Raw genomic sequence first — 17,764 nt, 5'->3', positions numbered from 1 at the left:
CACCTCTATAAAGTCAATAGGAACCACTGGGACTCATGGTGCAGTGATGGGATTCTCTCTTCTGTACTCCCACCAGCACAGTTTGATGTTTAGCTTACAATATAGCAGGGGTCTCATATATTTTCCTCTTCTCTAGGCATCCTTTATCCCTAATTGTGTTAGTACTGAGACATTATGGGGGTCAAACAGCCTTGGAGCACGTACTAGTCTTAGAATCAGAAGACTATATTTCTGATCCCACCCTAGCTCTGTGTGAACCTGAGCAATTCACTTAGAATTTTACAGTAGGAAAGGAACCTTAGAGGTAGGATAATAGTTAAAGCTGGAAGAGATCTAAAAAGGCCATAATCCATATCCTTTTAAAAAATGAGGAAATCTAGAGGGACTATAAAGATCATAGGTAGAAAATAGCAGATTCAGAAAATCATATTTAGAACTGGGAGAGAATTTAGAGGTAAGCAAGTCCTCATTTTAAAGATAAAAAAACTGAGTCACAGTTAAGCCACTTGCTGAGAGTCAAGTAGCTAGTAGTGCTGTACCTACTACATAATGCTGTTTCTCAAGTAAAAATGAAAAGTCAGGCCTTCTCACTTCAAATTCAGTGCTATTGTTATGGCCTGTACTTCAATGAGTGGTTATGATATAAAAGCTTTATAAGCTGTAAAGTACCTTAAAAATGTGAGTTGTCATTTTCACCCTTTACTGTGGAAACTGCAGGGATTCTATCTTCCCTATCTGTAAATTGGAGCTAATGACAATTGTATTACCTACCTGGTACGGTTGCAAAGAGGGGGACAGAATATTGGAGTTGTTATTGATAAGTTAATTGGTATTGCTGGGCCTGTTCTTTTCTCTGGACCATTCCCTCACCAACTTCCAGGTCTAATATCCAGTCCTTATCTGTCTCCTGAATTCTAGTTTTGCCCCAGGAACTACCTGCTGGTAGGCAACTCAAACCCAACACCTGCAAGACTATGATCTTTCCTCCTAAATCCATTCCTCTTCCTGTTCTGTTTTTGTTCAGGTCACCATAATTTTTTCAAACCCTTAGGTGTGAAAACTAGGATCCAGCTTGAATCCACTTCTTACCTCCACATGTAATCATTTACTAAGTCCTGACAATTTCACCTCCTTTAACATTGTTTTTACTCCATACCACAATCTAGTCAAGAAGCATTTAGGTGTTTACTATGTGAATCATCCTAGTTTTGGCAATCATCACCTCTCCCTGAGGTTTTTCTAACAGCCTCCCTATTTGTCTTTAGGAATCTAGTCTCTAGTCAATATCCACTCAGCTGAAATTGAGCACTCTTTCGACCATATCGTTTCCCTCCTCAGTGGTTCTCCTCTTGATTTTAGATTAAAATGCAATTTCTTTGGTATGAAGTCCTTCATAATCTGGTGTCAGGGCATCTTACTCTTTTGGTTACAAATTACTTTTGGGCTATATCTACTTTCCAGCTAAACTATATCTACTTTCCAGCTAAACTTGGCTTTACTTCCTGTATATAGTTCCTCCATCTCCAGCTCCTTTTTTCCCCCTGTGCTTTTATGTTCCCTGTGCTTCAAGTGTTCTTCCTCCTCACTTCTCTGCCTCTTAAGCCAGCTAGCATACTTTCCAGGTCCAACTTTACTGCTTTCTCCTATGAGATGACTTTCTTAATTCCCCTCAGCTTTGTACTCCACCATCACTGTGTAATTATTTTCCATATATCTTGCATTTATTTATCAGTTAGCAGGGGAGGAAATTCTAGCTTTTGCAATCTAGTGCCAGTCTTCTACTTGGATGGGCTGCTACAAGGATTTGTTAAGCTTGGTTGCTGGTCTCCAGTGTAGGGAATTAAAGGTTAAAGTATGTACTATCTCCCCAGTAAAATTCAAAAGACCTAAAGGGCAAGGACTTGTGTATTTGTAACCCTAACACCCAGCACAGTGCCAAGTACACACTTGACTCATTGGGGGTAGGGGGTCAGGTTTTATATTGTTTTGTGTCCCTAGTGCTTTGCTTGAACATAGTAGGAGACCCATAAATATCCAGTGGTGACTGGGCAGAGGGAATTGTTGGTTGCTATGGGAACTTTTTTTCTCCCTTTTCTGGTGAATAGGGAGGATTCTAGGGATATCTCCTAGATCCAGGGGACCAAGCTAGGTGGACTTTCCTGGAAATGGCCCAAAGAGATGCAGTACAAACCTTATCTGCAAGGCTTTTTCCTTCCTCCCTGTTACCCCCAATCACAGCCATAAGAGCTGAGAAGGGCTTTTAGAGGTGATCTAGTCTTGACGTTTCTAACTTGAGGAAGGAGGTCCCTGTAAGGCTTTCCTTAGCTTGCTTGCTGGCTTCAAGAATGGAGGAGTAAGCAGGTAAGGAAGATTACCTGGGCGGACCTTTAGGCCGAGTTCGACCAGGACTATTAACTTCTCCTCCTATAATGCGATGGCAAATTCATTTTTTTTCATGTGCCCTGCCCTTCTGTTCGACATCTAATTCTTGCGATCCTAGCCATCTCACATCTGGCTTCCTGAGCCCTGGGTCTCTAGGGAGGAGGGGCAGGAAAGGGCCCTGGGGAACTGAGTCCCAGCTGAGGTCACTCCACCCCACCCTTCCTTTCATTCCCTTCCCCCACCGCCTAGTAAGTTTCCATTTCTCTCCCCCAGCCCCTCCAACCCGCTTCCCCGCTCCCGCCACAAGCTGTAAGAGAGCACAGAGATGGAGGCGGGGTTTCTAAAAGGCCTTAAGTATATGGAAGGGGGCTACTTAGGGTGTCGGTTCAAGCGCTTAAAACTTCAAATGCATCGCTCCATTTCCCTTCTATGGCCCGGAAGAAGGGACGATCGCTAGCTAGAGGAGAGGATGTAAGGGCAAAAAAGGCGGATAGAAAGGAAGGGGGTGAGGGGGCAAAAATCTGTCCCGCCTCTCTAGAATTTGTTCCCGCCCCCTTTCCCCCCCTTCCAGACCAGTCTAGATTCTGGAGTTGCTAGCAAGAGAGCGAGTTTATTGTCGGGTCCAGCAGGGTGGAGGGAGGGCCAGCGCCGATCTCGGCCAACAGGGGGCGCCTCGAGGTCTTAGGCTTCTCCCTCCTGCCAGGCGTAGTGATGGCACTCCACTTCCTCCGGGCTTCCTGCGCGGCCGGACCCCATTTTTTTTCCCTCGCTCTATCCCTAGCATCTTGGTCATGCCCCTTTCTATTCCCACCCCTCGCCCACCACCCCAACTACCTCCGGGTCCCGCGAAGGGGAGGGGCGGCGGCCTGTCGCACGCCCCTCGACTAGGAGGGCGGGAGAGAAAGGATAAAAGGGGTGGAGGGGATGAGGTCAGAAGGGCTTCCTGCTCCTCTCCCCTGGGCGCCGTGCGCCCTCGTGCCGCTCCCCCTACGCGGGGTCGGGGGTGAGGGTCAGTAGCCTGGGAAGAGGGAAGGCGGAGGAGATTGGGAGGGGGGGGGGCGCCTGCGAGGTGGGCGCTAGCAAGCCTCGCCGCGCAGCCAGCTGTTGCGGGCGACCTGACCAGCGGAGGGTCGCGCGGACGGGCTGAACTGCAGCAGCTCTGCGATGAGCGCTTTGCAGCGCTCGGCCAGCTCGAGGCCGTCGGGGTAGAGGACGCCGCGCTTCTGGCGGCGGGGCAGGCCCGCGATGTCCGAGTCGTCGAAGGGCATGCAGCCGGTGACCATGACGTAGAGCACGACGCCCAGGCTCCAAACGTCGTACTTCTTGGGGTCGTAGGGGATGCCCAGGAGCACCTCGGGAGACGCGTAGGCGGCAGAGCCGCAGTAGGTGGTGCTGAGATCCGGGTAGCCGTGCGCCTGGCGGCCAAAGCCAAAGTCCGTGAGCTTGATGCGCCGCTCGTCGGGGCTCAGCAGCACGTTCTCGCATTTGAGGTCGCGGTGCACCAGGTGGTGGTCATGCAGGTAGCGCACAGCGCCCACAATTTGACCAAAAAGCTCGCGCGCTTGGGCGCATGGGATGTGCCCACTGCGCTGCACCACCTGCAGTAGGTCGGTGCCAGCAGCCTCCATGACGATGTACAGCTTCCCGTTGCACACTTCGATGAACTCGAAGACGTGCACGATGTGCGGGTGGCGGATGCCGCGCAGGATGGAGAGCTCCCGGGGCAGGAACTTGTTGACAAAGTCCGGGGGGGCCCGCCGCCGGTCCACCACCTTGATGGCCACCGTGCCCTTGTACTTCTTGGAGGTGGCCACCTTAACCTTGGAGTAGCTCCCCTCCCCGATGGTGCGGCCCAGCTTGTAGCCCAGCTCATTCAAGAGTTTGTCTCCAGACATGATGGACGGGGCGAGAGCGTCGGGAGGGTTTTCCGAATTTCGAATTGGGGCTTAACCCATGGCGCTTGGCACCCACAGACCTTGACCCCCATGTGCCCACTCCTGCCCCGGGGCCCCCCACCGCCCTTTATCGCCCAGGTAACAATTTCCTCCTTGTGAAGTGACTGGGGGCGTCACGGGCCGCAGCGAGGCTACCGCATGTTTCCTGGCCCTGAACGCCAGGGTCCGGTTTGTGACGTGGGCGGAGGGGGCGCACCTGAAGAGATAGAGATGCTGCTGGGTTAGAAGGTGGCAAGACGCCCAGACCTGGGAGCGTGGTAGGACGTAAGCGAAGTTGGGTTCCACTGATAATTGGAGCTCCGAGGCGGGTAGGAACTATCTCATCCCTCTTCTGCGCTACTCGTCCCCCTAGGTAGAGTAACTCTGAGACTGCACTCCCCCCTGGTGGCCTCAGTTGGTACAATGCAAGCGATGGGTCGGGAGAGGTTGGACCGTGAGCCAGTTTAGAACTGGAGGGGCACCTTAGCAAGACTAGCTGGATAATACAATCCGTTGTTTCACTGTTCAGAGGAAACTAAAGAGAAATAAAATTTGTCCAGTGGGGGTCAAGGTCAACGAAGAAGCCGGTTTGGAACTGGGACTGGAACACTTGTACTCTTAACACCTAGGCTCCTCTTGGGCATCCCCAATAGCCTTTAACCTAGTTAACAGAACTTCTTTCAAATCAGATAAAAGTTTGCAAACTTTAAAAAGCTACCTAACTGCCAGATATTACTATTAATATTAGCCGGGCTTTCCCTTTCGAAGGCGCAGGAGGGGTCTAGTCTTGGCTCCACCTTTTCCACACCTAAATGGAGCGTCTGCCCCTTTAAGAACTGCTTGTCGCATTAGGTTCCGCCACTCTTTAGATGGCGGAGCGTGCTCACCACCTCCTACCCCACTCCACCCCATCCGACGCCATTTCTGGATTCTTCCGTCTAGGAGCTCTGCTGCCGGAAGTGCTTTGAGTCGGCAAGATGGCTGCGTCCAAGGTGAAACAGGACATGCCCCCACCTGGGGGCTACGGCCCTATCGATTACAAGCGGAACCTTCCCCGCCGGGGAATGTCGGGTCAGTGCTTTGTTGGGGGAGGCGGGGAGCAGTGGATCTCTTCCCCGCCTTCTCCTGGAGACTTCGCCCCGCTCTATAGTATCTGCTCGAGGGTTCTTGTCACATAGCGGATTAACCATGGCGGCTAAGTGGGCTCCAGGCTTGGGGAGGAGGAAGGCTACCAGAGATCTGGACATCCGGGTGTCGAGGATTTCTAGTTCATTGCTTTGAGTTGCCTACACCGAGAGCAGTCTAGAGTTCTGTGGGGGAGGCAGAGGGGACCTTTGACCACTGCTCCCTCTTCACTCCCCCAGGAGTAGAGCCCTCTTAATTACTACTACCCATTCATTAATCCATCAACCTAGGAACTTTAGAGCATTGAATGGCCCAGACAGGAGAGAACTTAGAACACAGAGTGTCAGAGTTAGGAAGGCCCCTAGAACCCAGGGATGAATGGGCCCCAGGTTTTAAAATAGAGGCATAATGGATTTTTTGTTTAGAAGTGACTAAGGAGAGCTGGTAAACAATTTTTTTGCTTAGAATCGTAGCACATTTAAGAGATTTTAAGCAGAAATGGAAGTGGGAAGGCCATCTCATTACCTTGTGGTCCATGGTTAGACCTTTCAACCTGGGAAAGTAACTTAGAGGTCATTTGCTAAATGCCTTCGTTTAAGAGATGAGGAAACTGAGGTCTAGGGAGTGCCTGATCTGTTAGTTATCAATTATCCATCAAATATACCCCCTTATTATTATCTATTACAATATATACATACAAATTCACTCAAGGTCACCCAGCTATTCTGTCTCCAAATCTATTGCATTTTTCTTTTAGACATTGCAGGACATTCACTTATTAATGCTCATCTTAAGACCCCCATTTGTCTCTGTGTAGTATTGATTGTATCAACCTTTGGTAGATTTCTTCACTGGAGAGAAGATTGTTTAACTATCTGCCTAGCTAGCTACCATAGGAAATAGGGCTAGTAGAACAATATAGGAAGATAAGTAACAGATATGTAGTGTGGTGTAGTAGATAGAGCAGTGGACCTGAAATCAGGAAGACCCAGGTTCAGATCCCAGTTTAGACGTTTATTAGCTGTGTGAACTCTGATCAAGTACCTTAACTTCTCAGTCTGTTTTTTTGTCTGTAGTAGTGAAGATAAAACATAGGATATGAATTGTAAAGGTTTTTGAAAATCTTAAAGAACTTATATAAATGCTCCCAGATATATGTCTAGCCATAGTTTCTCTTTTGAGTATCTCCATTACCAGTTGTTGAACATTTCAAGCTGGCATTACTGAAAGGTTCTTAGAATTAGTGTATCTAAAAAAGAACTCATTTTTTAAAGTTATTCAATGACTCCACCTTGGAGTCAAAATTGAGGCTTTTATTCTACTTTCATACTTTCTGCGGCATTACTTTTATTCCTATTCGTATAGCTACCAACCTAGTTTCATGTACTCATCACCTGATCTCAATCTTTGGGTCTTTTGTTCTGTCATTGTTCATTCCCTACCAAACTTCACACCTGGATTCTTCTCATCATTTACTTCCTTCCCTCTTACATGCTGCTGAATGGAGCTAGAAGAAATCATCAAACTATATTGATTAGCTAGACTTCAGATTTGTTATCTAACCTCAGCTAAGTTCCCATTATAGTAATGCAGCCCTTTTATTTCTAATTTAGTTCCTCTCACAATCCCCTTTTTTCTTTAGGCCTCCCAGACTTCCCTTTCTTCTCTTAGCAGACAACCATGCCTCTTTCTTTACTTAGAAAAATGAGGCCAATTGCTGTCAGTTCCCACTCTTTCCCCTTCCCCTCCCTTTTAAAACCCCCCTGATATCATCCTTTATTCTTTTTTTTTTTAAACCCTAACCTTCTGCCTTGGAGTCAATACTGTGTATTGACTCCAAGGCAGAAGGAGTGGTAATGGCTAGGCAATGGGGGTCAAGTGACTTGCCCAGGGTCACATAGCTGGGAAGTGTCTGAGGTCAGATTTGAACCTAGGACCTCCCATCTCTAGGCCTGGCTCTCAATCCACTGAGCTACCTAGCTGCCCCTTCTTTATTCTTTTTTACTTAATTTCTGATATTGAGGTGATTCTTTTTCTCAAGGCATTTTATCCTGCACATGTATCCTTGTTCCTAACTCCTTCAGTTAATTGTCTTCTCAATGGTTATCATTCTTTTTCTAATGTTCAAGTTTTTCTATTTACCAATTCCTTCCCTATAGAAAAACCGAGTATATAGCATGATTCACACACTTTGAATGAGTAGGTTTTCAAAGAGCTCAGATAAACCTTAGGATATATAACTAGGATTCTGTGGCCTAAACTTTACAGGGAGAGCCAGTAAAAGAGGGATAAAGATAAAGAATAACGTTATATTGACAAAAATGATTCCTAAGAAGAAGAAAATAATGATAAAAGGTCATTGTGAGGGAACTTTTTTTAGCCTAAAAAAAGATTTTTTGATCCCTATAACAGTGCTGTGATATTGATGTTTTATATATTATTATCCTCAGTATACAGAAGAAGAGACTGAGTATAGTTGTGACTTATCCAAAGTTATCCACACTAGCCAAGAAGTGTCAGAGTTGGGATTCAACCAAAATCTAAATTCCCCACCATACCTGCTACTGCTAAGCCCTGGCATTTCCCTGGATGTTGTTTTTGAAAGAGATGAATAGCTTCTTTCAGGAACAGATTTGGCAAAGTCTCTGTCCTTGCTCTTATCATGGACCATAGTGAAGTGGTGTGGGAGATGATAGTATATGTAGGTAGATTTAAAATGAGGAACTCATCAAATAATTTAGATTTTTAAAAAGTATAGAGGAAACAAGGGCAGATTGCTTAGGACATGTGTCAAATACAAAATTCTATAGTGTAGCCTGAACCAGCTTAAAATATAATTGAGACATATTAAAAAAAATAAAACATAAAGTAGATAATGTTATTTTGTGGTTTTCCCACATGGCCTGTAGGGATCCATTTTTATTTGAATTTAACAACACAGAAATTAGGATGAATATGAAAATCCTATAATAAGACTAGCATTAGGAACATTTAGGCCAAAAACAAAACTTATTTTATGGGAATGGAACCAAGAAAATAAGGCTGAACTACAGATTTTTATAGGAAGGAGTGTGATTTTATGGAGTAGGAGGTATAGTCCCAAAATGGCTAATGGAATTGAAGCACAAGTTAAGGAGATTTGAGGTGAAAAGGGTACCTATCTATATGAAATGAAAGATCCCAGAGCAGTAACAGATCTGTTAGTGTTAGATAGGTGGTTCTGTTGGGGCTTGTGAATTTGGGGGACTAGGAGAGAGATTGAGCATTAGGCTAGAGAAGGGAAGCCAGATTTTGAGAAAAGAGTATTGGCTTTTTATGCAATAGTAGCTTAGTGAAGTTGACCGATATTCTTGGCAGAATTCTAGAATAGCTTATTAAAGGGGTGATTTGTAAGTACTTAGAACAAGGCAGCTTGGTTTGATCAAGAAAAAGTCATGCTTTGCTGTAGTAGCTATTGGTTTTGCTTATTTTGTTATAAGGAAGGGCTTCTTAGGGTGGGGGTTGCGTGGAGATGATTGTGATGTAATAACAGAGTTACCAGTCAAGCTTATTACAAAAGAATTAGGCTGCTACTAAGATAGCAACCACCTTCAAACAACTCCAACTTGGTTTCCCTTTTTGGTGAATTTACTATACTGGTAGGTTTGGGGGAACACTAGATATCACACACATACACACAGACAGACACACACTTTACCTTTCAGCAAATGACTTGTATTCTTCCAAGACAGAGTAGTAAAAGCTAGGCACTGGGGTTAAGGGACTTGCCCAGGGCCACATAGCTAAAAACTGTCTTAAGGCCAGATTTGAACCTAGGCCTAGCTATCACTCCATGGAGCCATCTAGCTGCCTCGTTCTATAATGTTCCAAGGGCCCTTCCATATGAATAGGACTTGTCCCACTCTGACATTTATATTCCATGTGCTAAAGGCCCTTCTATATTGACTCTGTGATTCCGAGACACCTTCCTCCTTTACTAGCTGAAGGTAGGCATATTAATAGAAATGTCTACCTGCCTTGCCTTAAGTGATAGTATGAAGACCAGCATCTGTTCCATGCCTCCCCTCCCTCTTCTTTCCCTTCCAGGCTATAGCATGTTTGCCATTGGCATTGGGACGCTGTTGTTTGGTCACTGGGGCATGATGAAGTGGAACCGAGAACGGAGGTATGGTCCTTACCTTCCTTTGCCTGCACTGGTTATACAGCATGCTCTGCCAAGTTGTCTCATAGAATCAGAGATTGATCCACTGTGGCCGACTTATGTCATGGTCCTACTGCTGAAATGTTGAAGTTGAGACCACAAGGTTTGATACCTGTGAAGGCCATTAGCTATTCTGTGTTCATTGATCTCAGACTCCACCTGCAGTTTCTCCTTATTCTTCCTATTCCTTCTCGTTGTGGTTTCTAACTGTTCCTTTTCACTTCAATCCTACTCTATGTGATAAATTGTTTTCCCTCTCTGACCTCAATTTTCTTTGTAAAAATGAAGGGATTAGGAGTAGATGATCTCTAAAGACCTTTCTACTTAGCAGTTTAGAGTTGGTTTCCCCACTTGTGGCTCCATATCATTTATTAGCCTCCTTCTGGGCCCAGGCCTCTCTCCCCATCTTTCTCTGAGTGTGTCCTACTGAAACAAAGAAGAAAGGGTCTTGTAATGTAGGTGACTGACCGCTTATCCCTAGCAGTGGGAAGCAAGCTTGTATAGTAGTATAGTCTTCTGATAGCAAATCTGGAGCCAACTTTTGGACATACAGGATTATCAAGACAGTCTCCAGGCACTTTGTATTCAAGTGAGCATGAGCAGGTCACTTGGGGAGAAAGATTATGCTTGTGACTTGAAAACAAAGTGAATTTCTTTCTTCTAGATGATGTAAATCTGGCATTTAAGTCAGTGACCTTTCTAATTTTGTTTGCTGTGGGACACAGTTATCACCAGAAATTGTTTTTCTTGTCATAGGATCTGAAAAATGAACCTTGGGTACAAATATGTGTGGTAGGAGTGGTATCTACTTTACATAGGCTGGGTTGGTTTCCCTTTAAGAGCCAAGGTGGCCACCCTTGGAGTTTAGTTAATTTGGAAGACCAAGGTTTGGATCATTGGTGGAGCTTCCTTGTCATCTGAGGAAATCTCTAGTTGCTACAGAATGGATAAGGTGGGGCCGGATCCTTATCCATCATCTAGAATTAGCTGTTGCACATTATGAGTTGGGTGATGCAAGGTAGTCCTTTTAACAAGATGGGAAGCACTCAGGAACGTTCTGTTTGTAAATGGAAATATTCTGTGTCATGTTCTTTTAGATTGTTCATAAATAGATTATACTTGTCATAATGGGCTGAGATCTCATGCCCTACCCCAATGCAACGCTCTGCTTCCTTTGCTTGTCAAATAGGCTTCTGCCTAGAAAGACTTGGCTTTAAATTTTTTAAAATTTAGTTTTTATATTTTTATTAATAGAATTTATCCACAAGTGTCCCAGCCCCTCCCCACATCACAAAAGGAATCTACTGGGGGATAGACACCTTTATACAATTATGTTTTTCATGTTTCTGCCTTTCAGTTTATTCTCTGGAGAGTTAACATTCGTAATTTATTCTTCCAATATTAAATCTGTAGCTCTGTATGATGTTCTCTTGGTTCTACTCATTTCACTGTTCATTATCTTGTTTGGTTCTTCCAAGTTTAAAAAAAATTAATCTTGCTCACTGTTTCTTATGGTGTAATAGCATTCCACCACCATCATATACCACAGTTTGTTTGGCCATTCCCCATGTGATGTGCATCCCTTCAATTTTAAAGAGAGTGACTATAAATATTTTGGAACATATAGGTTTTTTCCCTTTTTCCTGATCTCCTTGGGAAACAGACCCAGCAGACTAGGTTTTTGAGGAATGCTGTTTTTGCCTGGTTTATTTTTATTTTTATTTTTTTAAACCCTTACCTTCTATCTTGGAGCCAATACTCTGTATTGGCTCCAAGGCAGAAGAGTGGTAAGGACTAGGCAATGGGGGTTAAGTGACTTGCCCAGGGTCACACAGCTAGGAGGTGGCTGAGGCCAGAATTGAACCTAGGACCTCCCATATCTAGGCCTGGCTCTCAATCCACTGAGCCACCCAGCTGCCCCCTTTTTGCCTGGTTTATTGATGGTTCTGCCTGCTATGAGAGAAAAATGTGCAATTGCACCTTATCCATTAATCCAGTAATGGAGATTAACTGAAGGATGGCAGTTTCTCCCAGTGGATCAAATGACTGACTTGTACAAGAGCCTTGGGGTTTGAGACAGGTGGATCTTTATTTATACTGATTCTTCTAGTGTAGCTGCCTGCAGCCACAAATTAATATATTTGTGGGTGGACACCTGAAAAGGAGATTGGAAACTGAGGGAAAATGGGTAAAGGAGAGAGAGAGGCAGCAAAGGAATAAGTGGGCTCCAGCAGCTCTTCAGGTGATGGTCGTGAGAGAGAGAGAGAGAGAGAGAGAGAGAGAGAGAGAGAGAGAGAGAGAGAGAGAGAGAGGGAGCGAGCGAGTGAGCGCGTGCGAGTGCTGCACATGGTCCCAATCTTTTATAGTAAAATTGAGGAATTTGAAGTGGGAGGTAATGGGAAGTAATTAACGAATGTGATGTGGCATAGGTCTTAACATTGGTTCAATTGACAATCACATAATCATAGTGGGTAAGGAGTGTGGTCTAACTAGGAGGTAGTTAGTACCCTGTGGCAGTTAATGCCCTGCCCAGGAATTCTTTTGACCTTTGGACTGAAGATTTGGAAATACAATGATCAATAAGTAACATGACCATGTGTCTGGTATATGAGTATTTAGGTTACAATATCAATATATCAATAATGCTTTCAACATGAGACTATACTTGGGATGCTACATGGGGAATAGTGATAGAGCTGAATGAGTGGTCTAGGGTCTGGAGAGAACAGGGCTAGATAAGGTTCTCTTTGGGGTCAGGACTAATAGAATAATTTTGCTTATGCCTCCTATGGCCTACAACTGTGTGGGGGCATGCTGTTGCCCATTAGAGATAATTATAAGTTCTCTGACAGTTTAATACCCTATGAAAAAGTCAAAGATTGAGGTCTGTCATTAATCTGGACAATAGGGGCTATTATGAGTGATGCTCAGGTCAAGCGAGATATGATTATATAAATATATAAAATATAAACATATGTCTATTAGAAACAGAATGAAGAAGACTTAGTGTCCAGAGATAGCCACATGCATGTTTTCCCATAGGTTGGATTATTACATGTTTTCATTTACATTAACCATGAGACTAGAGGTCATGTTCCCACCATACAAATGACAAGAAATTATGGTATATGAATGTAATGAAATATTGCTCTATAAGAGACCATGAAAGGGATGAAGAAACCTGAGAAAATTTGTATGAACTGATGAACAGTAAAATAAGTAGAATCAGGAAAAATAATTTTTACTTTAGCTGAAATGTAAAGTAATTCAATTTTGAAAGACTTAAATCTGATCAATACAATGATTAACCAAATGATCAATTTTATCCTAACTCCTGGTTTTTGAGATAGAACTAATGAAACAGAGGTACAGAAAGAGTTTTTTGACAAGGCCAAAGTGTGAAACTTTTGCTTTTTGTTCAATTATAGTTGTTTGTTAAAAGGAAGGGCATTTAGTTTGTTTGAAAGAGTAAGGTTATGAGAGAGATTATTATGTTCTATGATTTATAGTCATTATCAGAAAAATACTGTTGTTAAAAAGACAGGTTTTTCTTTTTGGTAAGAAGCTTGGTGCCATTGAAGACGTCGTGGAATCTCCCAAATGTAATTTAGCAAGTTTTCCTTTTCCTGTGTAATTTTGGATTTAGATTATCACTTCTCTGCAGGGCATGTACAAGATACCCTATATATGGATTTGCCACCCATTTATATATCTGTGCTATAAGCATTCTTCATCCACTTATATTTTCCTATGTGCATTGTTACATGGAACTTTTTTAGATATCTCTGAATTTAATTTACAAGACTGAAGTATTTATGCTAACTATATCAGGTCCCGAATGTCATTTGGTGTACATCTACTATTCATGCTAGACATTTCCTATAACAGTGGTGAAGTCCTTTGAGCATATATCTTTTATGCATCATAGTCAGAAGATCATTGAAGAAAGTCCATCTCTGTTGTGTCCGTTAAGGAGTGTATAAAATGTAAACATATACGCGAGAGCCTCAGAGACTTCATTTTGTTCTACTAAATCAAATATTAAAAAAATATATATATAACACCATAGGATTTTATTCTCTGCACATGTTGGTGATATGACATTAAAGATGTCTGTTATAGGTTTTCTTTCTTTTGAAATAGTTTATTAAAGCTCAGTTGTCACTTAACAGTGACTCCTTCCCACTCAGCAGAATATTCCCTTATAGTAAGCAAGTTCAGTCAAACAACACAAATTGATGCACTGGCTGTGTCTGAAAATGTATGCTTTGTTTTACAACTGCAGTCCGGCTACCTCTTGAGAGACAAGAGGAGTGTATCTTCTGAAGTTACTGTTGAACACTGCATTCATCAGAGTTCTTAAGTCTTTCATTGTTATTTTCCTTTTCATTATTGTAGTCATGTAAACTATCCTCTTGGTTCTGTTTCTTTTGCTATGTGTCAGTTCATACAAATCCTCTCACGTTTCTCAGAATTCTTCATAGCTTTCATTTTTTTATGATGTTTCAATGTTCTACTACATTTGTATATGACAGTTTGTTCCGCCATTACCCAGTTGATGGGCATCTGTTTTCTGTCCACTTTTTTTGCGATTACAAAAATTGTTATACAGATTGGTAAAGATGACAAATGATGGGAATTAGTCAGTGTTGGAAGAGTTATAGAAAGACAGATAACTCATCATTGGTGGAGCTAATTTTGTACAGCTATTTTGGAAAGCAATTTGGAATTATGTGAACAAAGTGATTAAAATGTCCATATTTTTTGACCCAAAGATTTCACAGCTAGACATTCTCCAAGGAGGTCATTAATAAAAAGAATGGCTCCATAAATACCAAAATATTTATAACAGCACTTTTAGTGGTTACAAAGAATTGGAAACAAAGTAGATGCCCATTGATTGGGGAACAACTAAACAAATTGTGGTACATGAATGTAATGGACTATTAAGAAACAGTGAACATGATGAATATGGAGAAGCATGGGAAGCCTTAGATGAACTTAGGCAAAGTGAAATTAGTAGAGCCAGGAAAACAGTTATAGGTCATGATTCATATAATGTAAATAGAACAACCACCACAAAACAATTGGAACTGAACATTGTACAGTAGAAAGAACAAGTTTGTTTTTAAAGAATAGACAGGAGAAGATAGTTCCCTCAGATTGCTTGTAAGAGGGAAGTGGTCCGTAAGTGTGAATCTACATAGAATAGCAGAATTTTGGGATATGTTGTTTGCTTTTATTAAACTTTTTTCTCCTCTTTTCATTCTTTATTATAAGAGATAGCTCTTTGGGAGGAGTGAAGGGGAAGGATATAGGGGGAAAATGTAGATGTTGTAAAGACAAAAAAATCAATAAAATTTATTTTTAAATTTTTCTTTATTTGTTAGAAATAATTTTTTATATACAAGAATTTTCTCTCTGTTTTGGAACTCCTTGAGTCATATGTTTTAATAGTGGTATCAGTGTGCCTAAAGTAAGTGTTTATAATTTTTAACTCATTTGTTCCTCACAAGAGCCATGGGAGGTAGGTGCTATTATTATTTCCATTTTACAGATGAGGTGACTGAAGTAGATAAGTTAGATGACTTGCCCAGGGTCACACAGCTGAGACCAAATTTGAATTCAGCTCTTTCTGATCCCAGACCTAGCACTCTATTCACTGTGCCACCTATTTTGTACATATGGGACCTCTTCTTATTTCCTATGTTTTTGATCTCTTTGGGGTATTGACCTATTGCTGGGTCAAAAGCTATGGTTGTTTTCATTTTTTTTAAAAATAGGTTAAATAGCATTTTGGGCAGAGTTCCAAATTTCTTTTTGGAATGTCTGGACCAGTTGACAGCTCCATCAATAGTGCATTATTAGGGCCAGCTAGGTGGCAGAGGGAATAGAGAGCAAGCCTTGGAGTCAGGAGGACCTGGGTTTAAATTTGACTTCAGATACTTCTTAGCTTTATGACTGGGCGAAATCACTCCACCTTGGTTACTCAGCCCTTGCTCTTTTGTCTTAGAGTTGTTAGTAAGACAGAAAGTAAGGGTTAAAAACAAAAGCCCCTTCATTGATGTACCTGTTTTCTCACAGTACCTCAGCATTTCTCATTTTCCCCCCTACAACTTCAAGATGCTAGTCTCATACCCTGTGAGTATTTTATTAGCTGGTATGTTGTCTAAACCTACCTTTCTGAATCTCAGCCCAAGTCTATTTCTGGTATAACAAGTCATACACCTTGGGCTTCTTCATTCATTTAATTGGGCTGTGCTGGCTCTGGAACCACCACCATGATGGGACCAAGAGTACCCTACATAAGGGGCAGCTGGGTAGTTCAGTGGATTGAGAGTCAGGCCTAGAGACAGGAGGTCCTAGGTTCAAATCTGGCCTCAGAAACTTCCCAGCTGTGTGACCCTGGGCAAGTCACTTGACCCCCATTGCCTAGCCCTTACCACTCTTCTGCCTTGGAGCCAATACACAGTATTGACTCCAAGATGGAAGGTAAGGGTTTAAAAAAAAAAAAGAGTACCCTACATGGCTGCAGTCTCCTGGGACAATAGCTTGAGGTCTCAAGGAATCAGAAATGAGAGATTAGGAAAAATGATAGAATCTAGAAATGGGGAAAGTAGGGTGAGAGCTCACTTCCATTGCCTTTCTGGGGATAAACTGAGAGGCACCTTGAAATATAGATCAATAGCCTTATATAGCTGGATTTCAGAAATTATTTTGACCATATCATTTTATAGAATCTCCTGGAATCAGTATTCTGTCCCCTCAGACTTGCTGTTATGGACCTCTAGCTAACTTCCTGGTTTGAGGTCTAAGTGCTGTCTCACGCCCCTCATAGGGCGGGGGTGGTGGTGGGGTGGGGTGTCTCTGTGCTTTGGCTATGTCTATATTAGCTCTCAGAAGCGAGCTTTTGGGCATCTTTCTCAGGACTGAAGCATATTGGGAGACGTCAGGGCAGCCTTTAGCACCTAACACTTTGCCTGTGTTTGCTCTAGACGTTTGCTGATTGAAGACTTGGAAGCCCGAATTGCATTGATGCCACTGTTCCAGGCAGAGGAGGACCGGAGGTAGGAGCTCCTTAAAGTGAGGTTAAAAGGGGGCAGAGGAGGCTCACAGATGAGCTCTTCAAGACTGTGGGAAGATTCTGACAAGGAGAGAAGACCCAGACATGTTGTTCCCTCAGTCCAACAGAGAAAAGGCTATTGCAAGTTGTAGCGTGAGATTGGGGTTTCTCTTTTGTTACTCTCAGAATGAATCTGTGCCCACTCACAATGATTTTGCCTTTGATTGGCTAAATATTTCTAATAGTTTAAAGATTTTTACATTTCAGTTAGCATGGGACTCCCCATATTTTACTGACTCTATCTCTTTCTTTCTGCATGGATGTAGCCCAGAATGTGGACTGAGCTAGAAAATGCAAACTGGCACTGGACTCCCAGAGAATAGAGATTCAGATACTGTCCAAGGCCTATTTAAAGGTCCACTTCCCTCCTTTTGGAAATATATCTTTCCACAGAGGGGACAGGTGGTAGGCTGGCTGACCAGGCTTAAGCACCCCTTTCTCTACCAGCCGACTGCCCCCTGCCTCTCCAGTTATTTTAAGGGACCAGCAATGCTGTGTTAGTCTGGGGCTGCAGCTTCTAACTGTTGTCTTTCACCCAAAGGAAGCTTCGTATGTTGAGAGAGAACCTGGAAGAGGAGGCTATAATCATGAAAGATGTTCCTGGCTGGAAGGTTGGTTCCTTTAAGTGGGGTGGGAGAATCTATAAGCAACATCTAGCTGTGATACAGACTCTTGCTAGTTGATGTCACTTTTGGGCTGGGGACTAGTAACATTTTCTGAGTGGCAGGTATGGAGTCACACAGATAGGAGAGCACTTGGTTGGGGGCCAGTCTTCTTCTACGGAGGTTTGGGAGTCTTGGTAACAGCTCTTTCTCCCCAGGTGGGCGAGTCTGTCTTCCATACCACCCGTTGGGTGCCTCCAACTGTAGGTGAGCTTCACTGTCTACGGACCAATGAGGAGCGGGTCAACGCTAACTTTGGCTTCATATGGTATACCTAAGGATGTGCCAAGGCCTGTACCTCCTTCGGAGAGATTAAAGGTTCACTTGGAAATCTGTG

The 17,764-nt window shown here is 43.2% G+C and overlaps 2 protein-coding genes across 6 annotated transcripts; one reads left to right on the top strand and one right to left on the bottom strand.

The window, feature by feature from the left end:
- Positions 1–2,342: 2,342 nt before the first annotated feature.
- Positions 2,343–17,758, top strand: NDUFA13 (NADH:ubiquinone oxidoreductase subunit A13). Of its 5 annotated transcripts, none has more exons than XM_056822368.1 (6): positions 2,343–2,361; positions 5,259–5,387; positions 9,528–9,606; positions 16,638–16,709; positions 17,307–17,376; positions 17,586–17,758. In XM_056822368.1, exons 2-6 carry the CDS (start codon positions 5,294–5,296, stop codon positions 17,703–17,705), a joined length of 435 nt encoding a protein of 144 aa, XP_056678346.1. In that variant the 5' UTR covers positions 2,343–2,361; positions 5,259–5,293; the 3' UTR covers positions 17,706–17,758. The 5 variants fall into 5 exon arrangements, with proteins under 5 accessions (XP_056678346.1, XP_056678347.1, XP_001366517.2 ...); XM_056822369.1 differs by lacking the exon at positions 2,343–2,361 and adding an exon at positions 4,397–4,415; XM_001366480.4 differs by lacking the exon at positions 2,343–2,361 and adding an exon at positions 4,511–4,645.
- On the bottom strand, positions 2,973–4,277 carry TSSK6 (testis specific serine kinase 6). Its single transcript, XM_003340736.4, has one exon. The coding sequence runs from the start codon at positions 4,275–4,277 to the stop codon at positions 3,459–3,461; it is 819 nt and encodes a 272-aa protein (XP_003340784.1). The 3' UTR covers positions 2,973–3,458.
- Positions 17,759–17,764: the final 6 nt, after the last annotated feature.

This window comes from Monodelphis domestica, chromosome 3, assembly GCF_027887165.1.
Source record: "Monodelphis domestica isolate mMonDom1 chromosome 3, mMonDom1.pri, whole genome shotgun sequence".
Lineage (NCBI taxonomy): Eukaryota > Metazoa > Chordata > Mammalia > Didelphimorphia > Didelphidae > Monodelphis > Monodelphis domestica.
Note: the sequence above shows the minus strand (reverse complement) of the source record. Positions and strands in the feature narration are given on the sequence as shown.

Excerpts from the sequence above, each read along its gene's own strand:
- NDUFA13 (XM_056822368.1), top strand. The coding sequence starts at position 5,294 with ATGGCTGCGTCCAAGGTGAAACAGGACATGCCCCCACCTGGGGGCTAC. Across the intron at positions 16,710-17,306 it reads CAGGCAGAGGAGGACCGGAG|GAAGCTTCGTATGTTGAGAG; the intron begins GTAGGAGCTCCT and ends TTTCACCCAAAG. Across the intron at positions 17,377-17,585 it reads AAGATGTTCCTGGCTGGAAG|GTGGGCGAGTCTGTCTTCCA; the intron begins GTTGGTTCCTTT and ends CTTTCTCCCCAG.
- TSSK6 (XM_003340736.4), bottom strand. The coding sequence starts at position 4,277 with ATGTCTGGAGACAAACTCTTGAATGAGCTGGGCTACAAGCTGGGCCGC.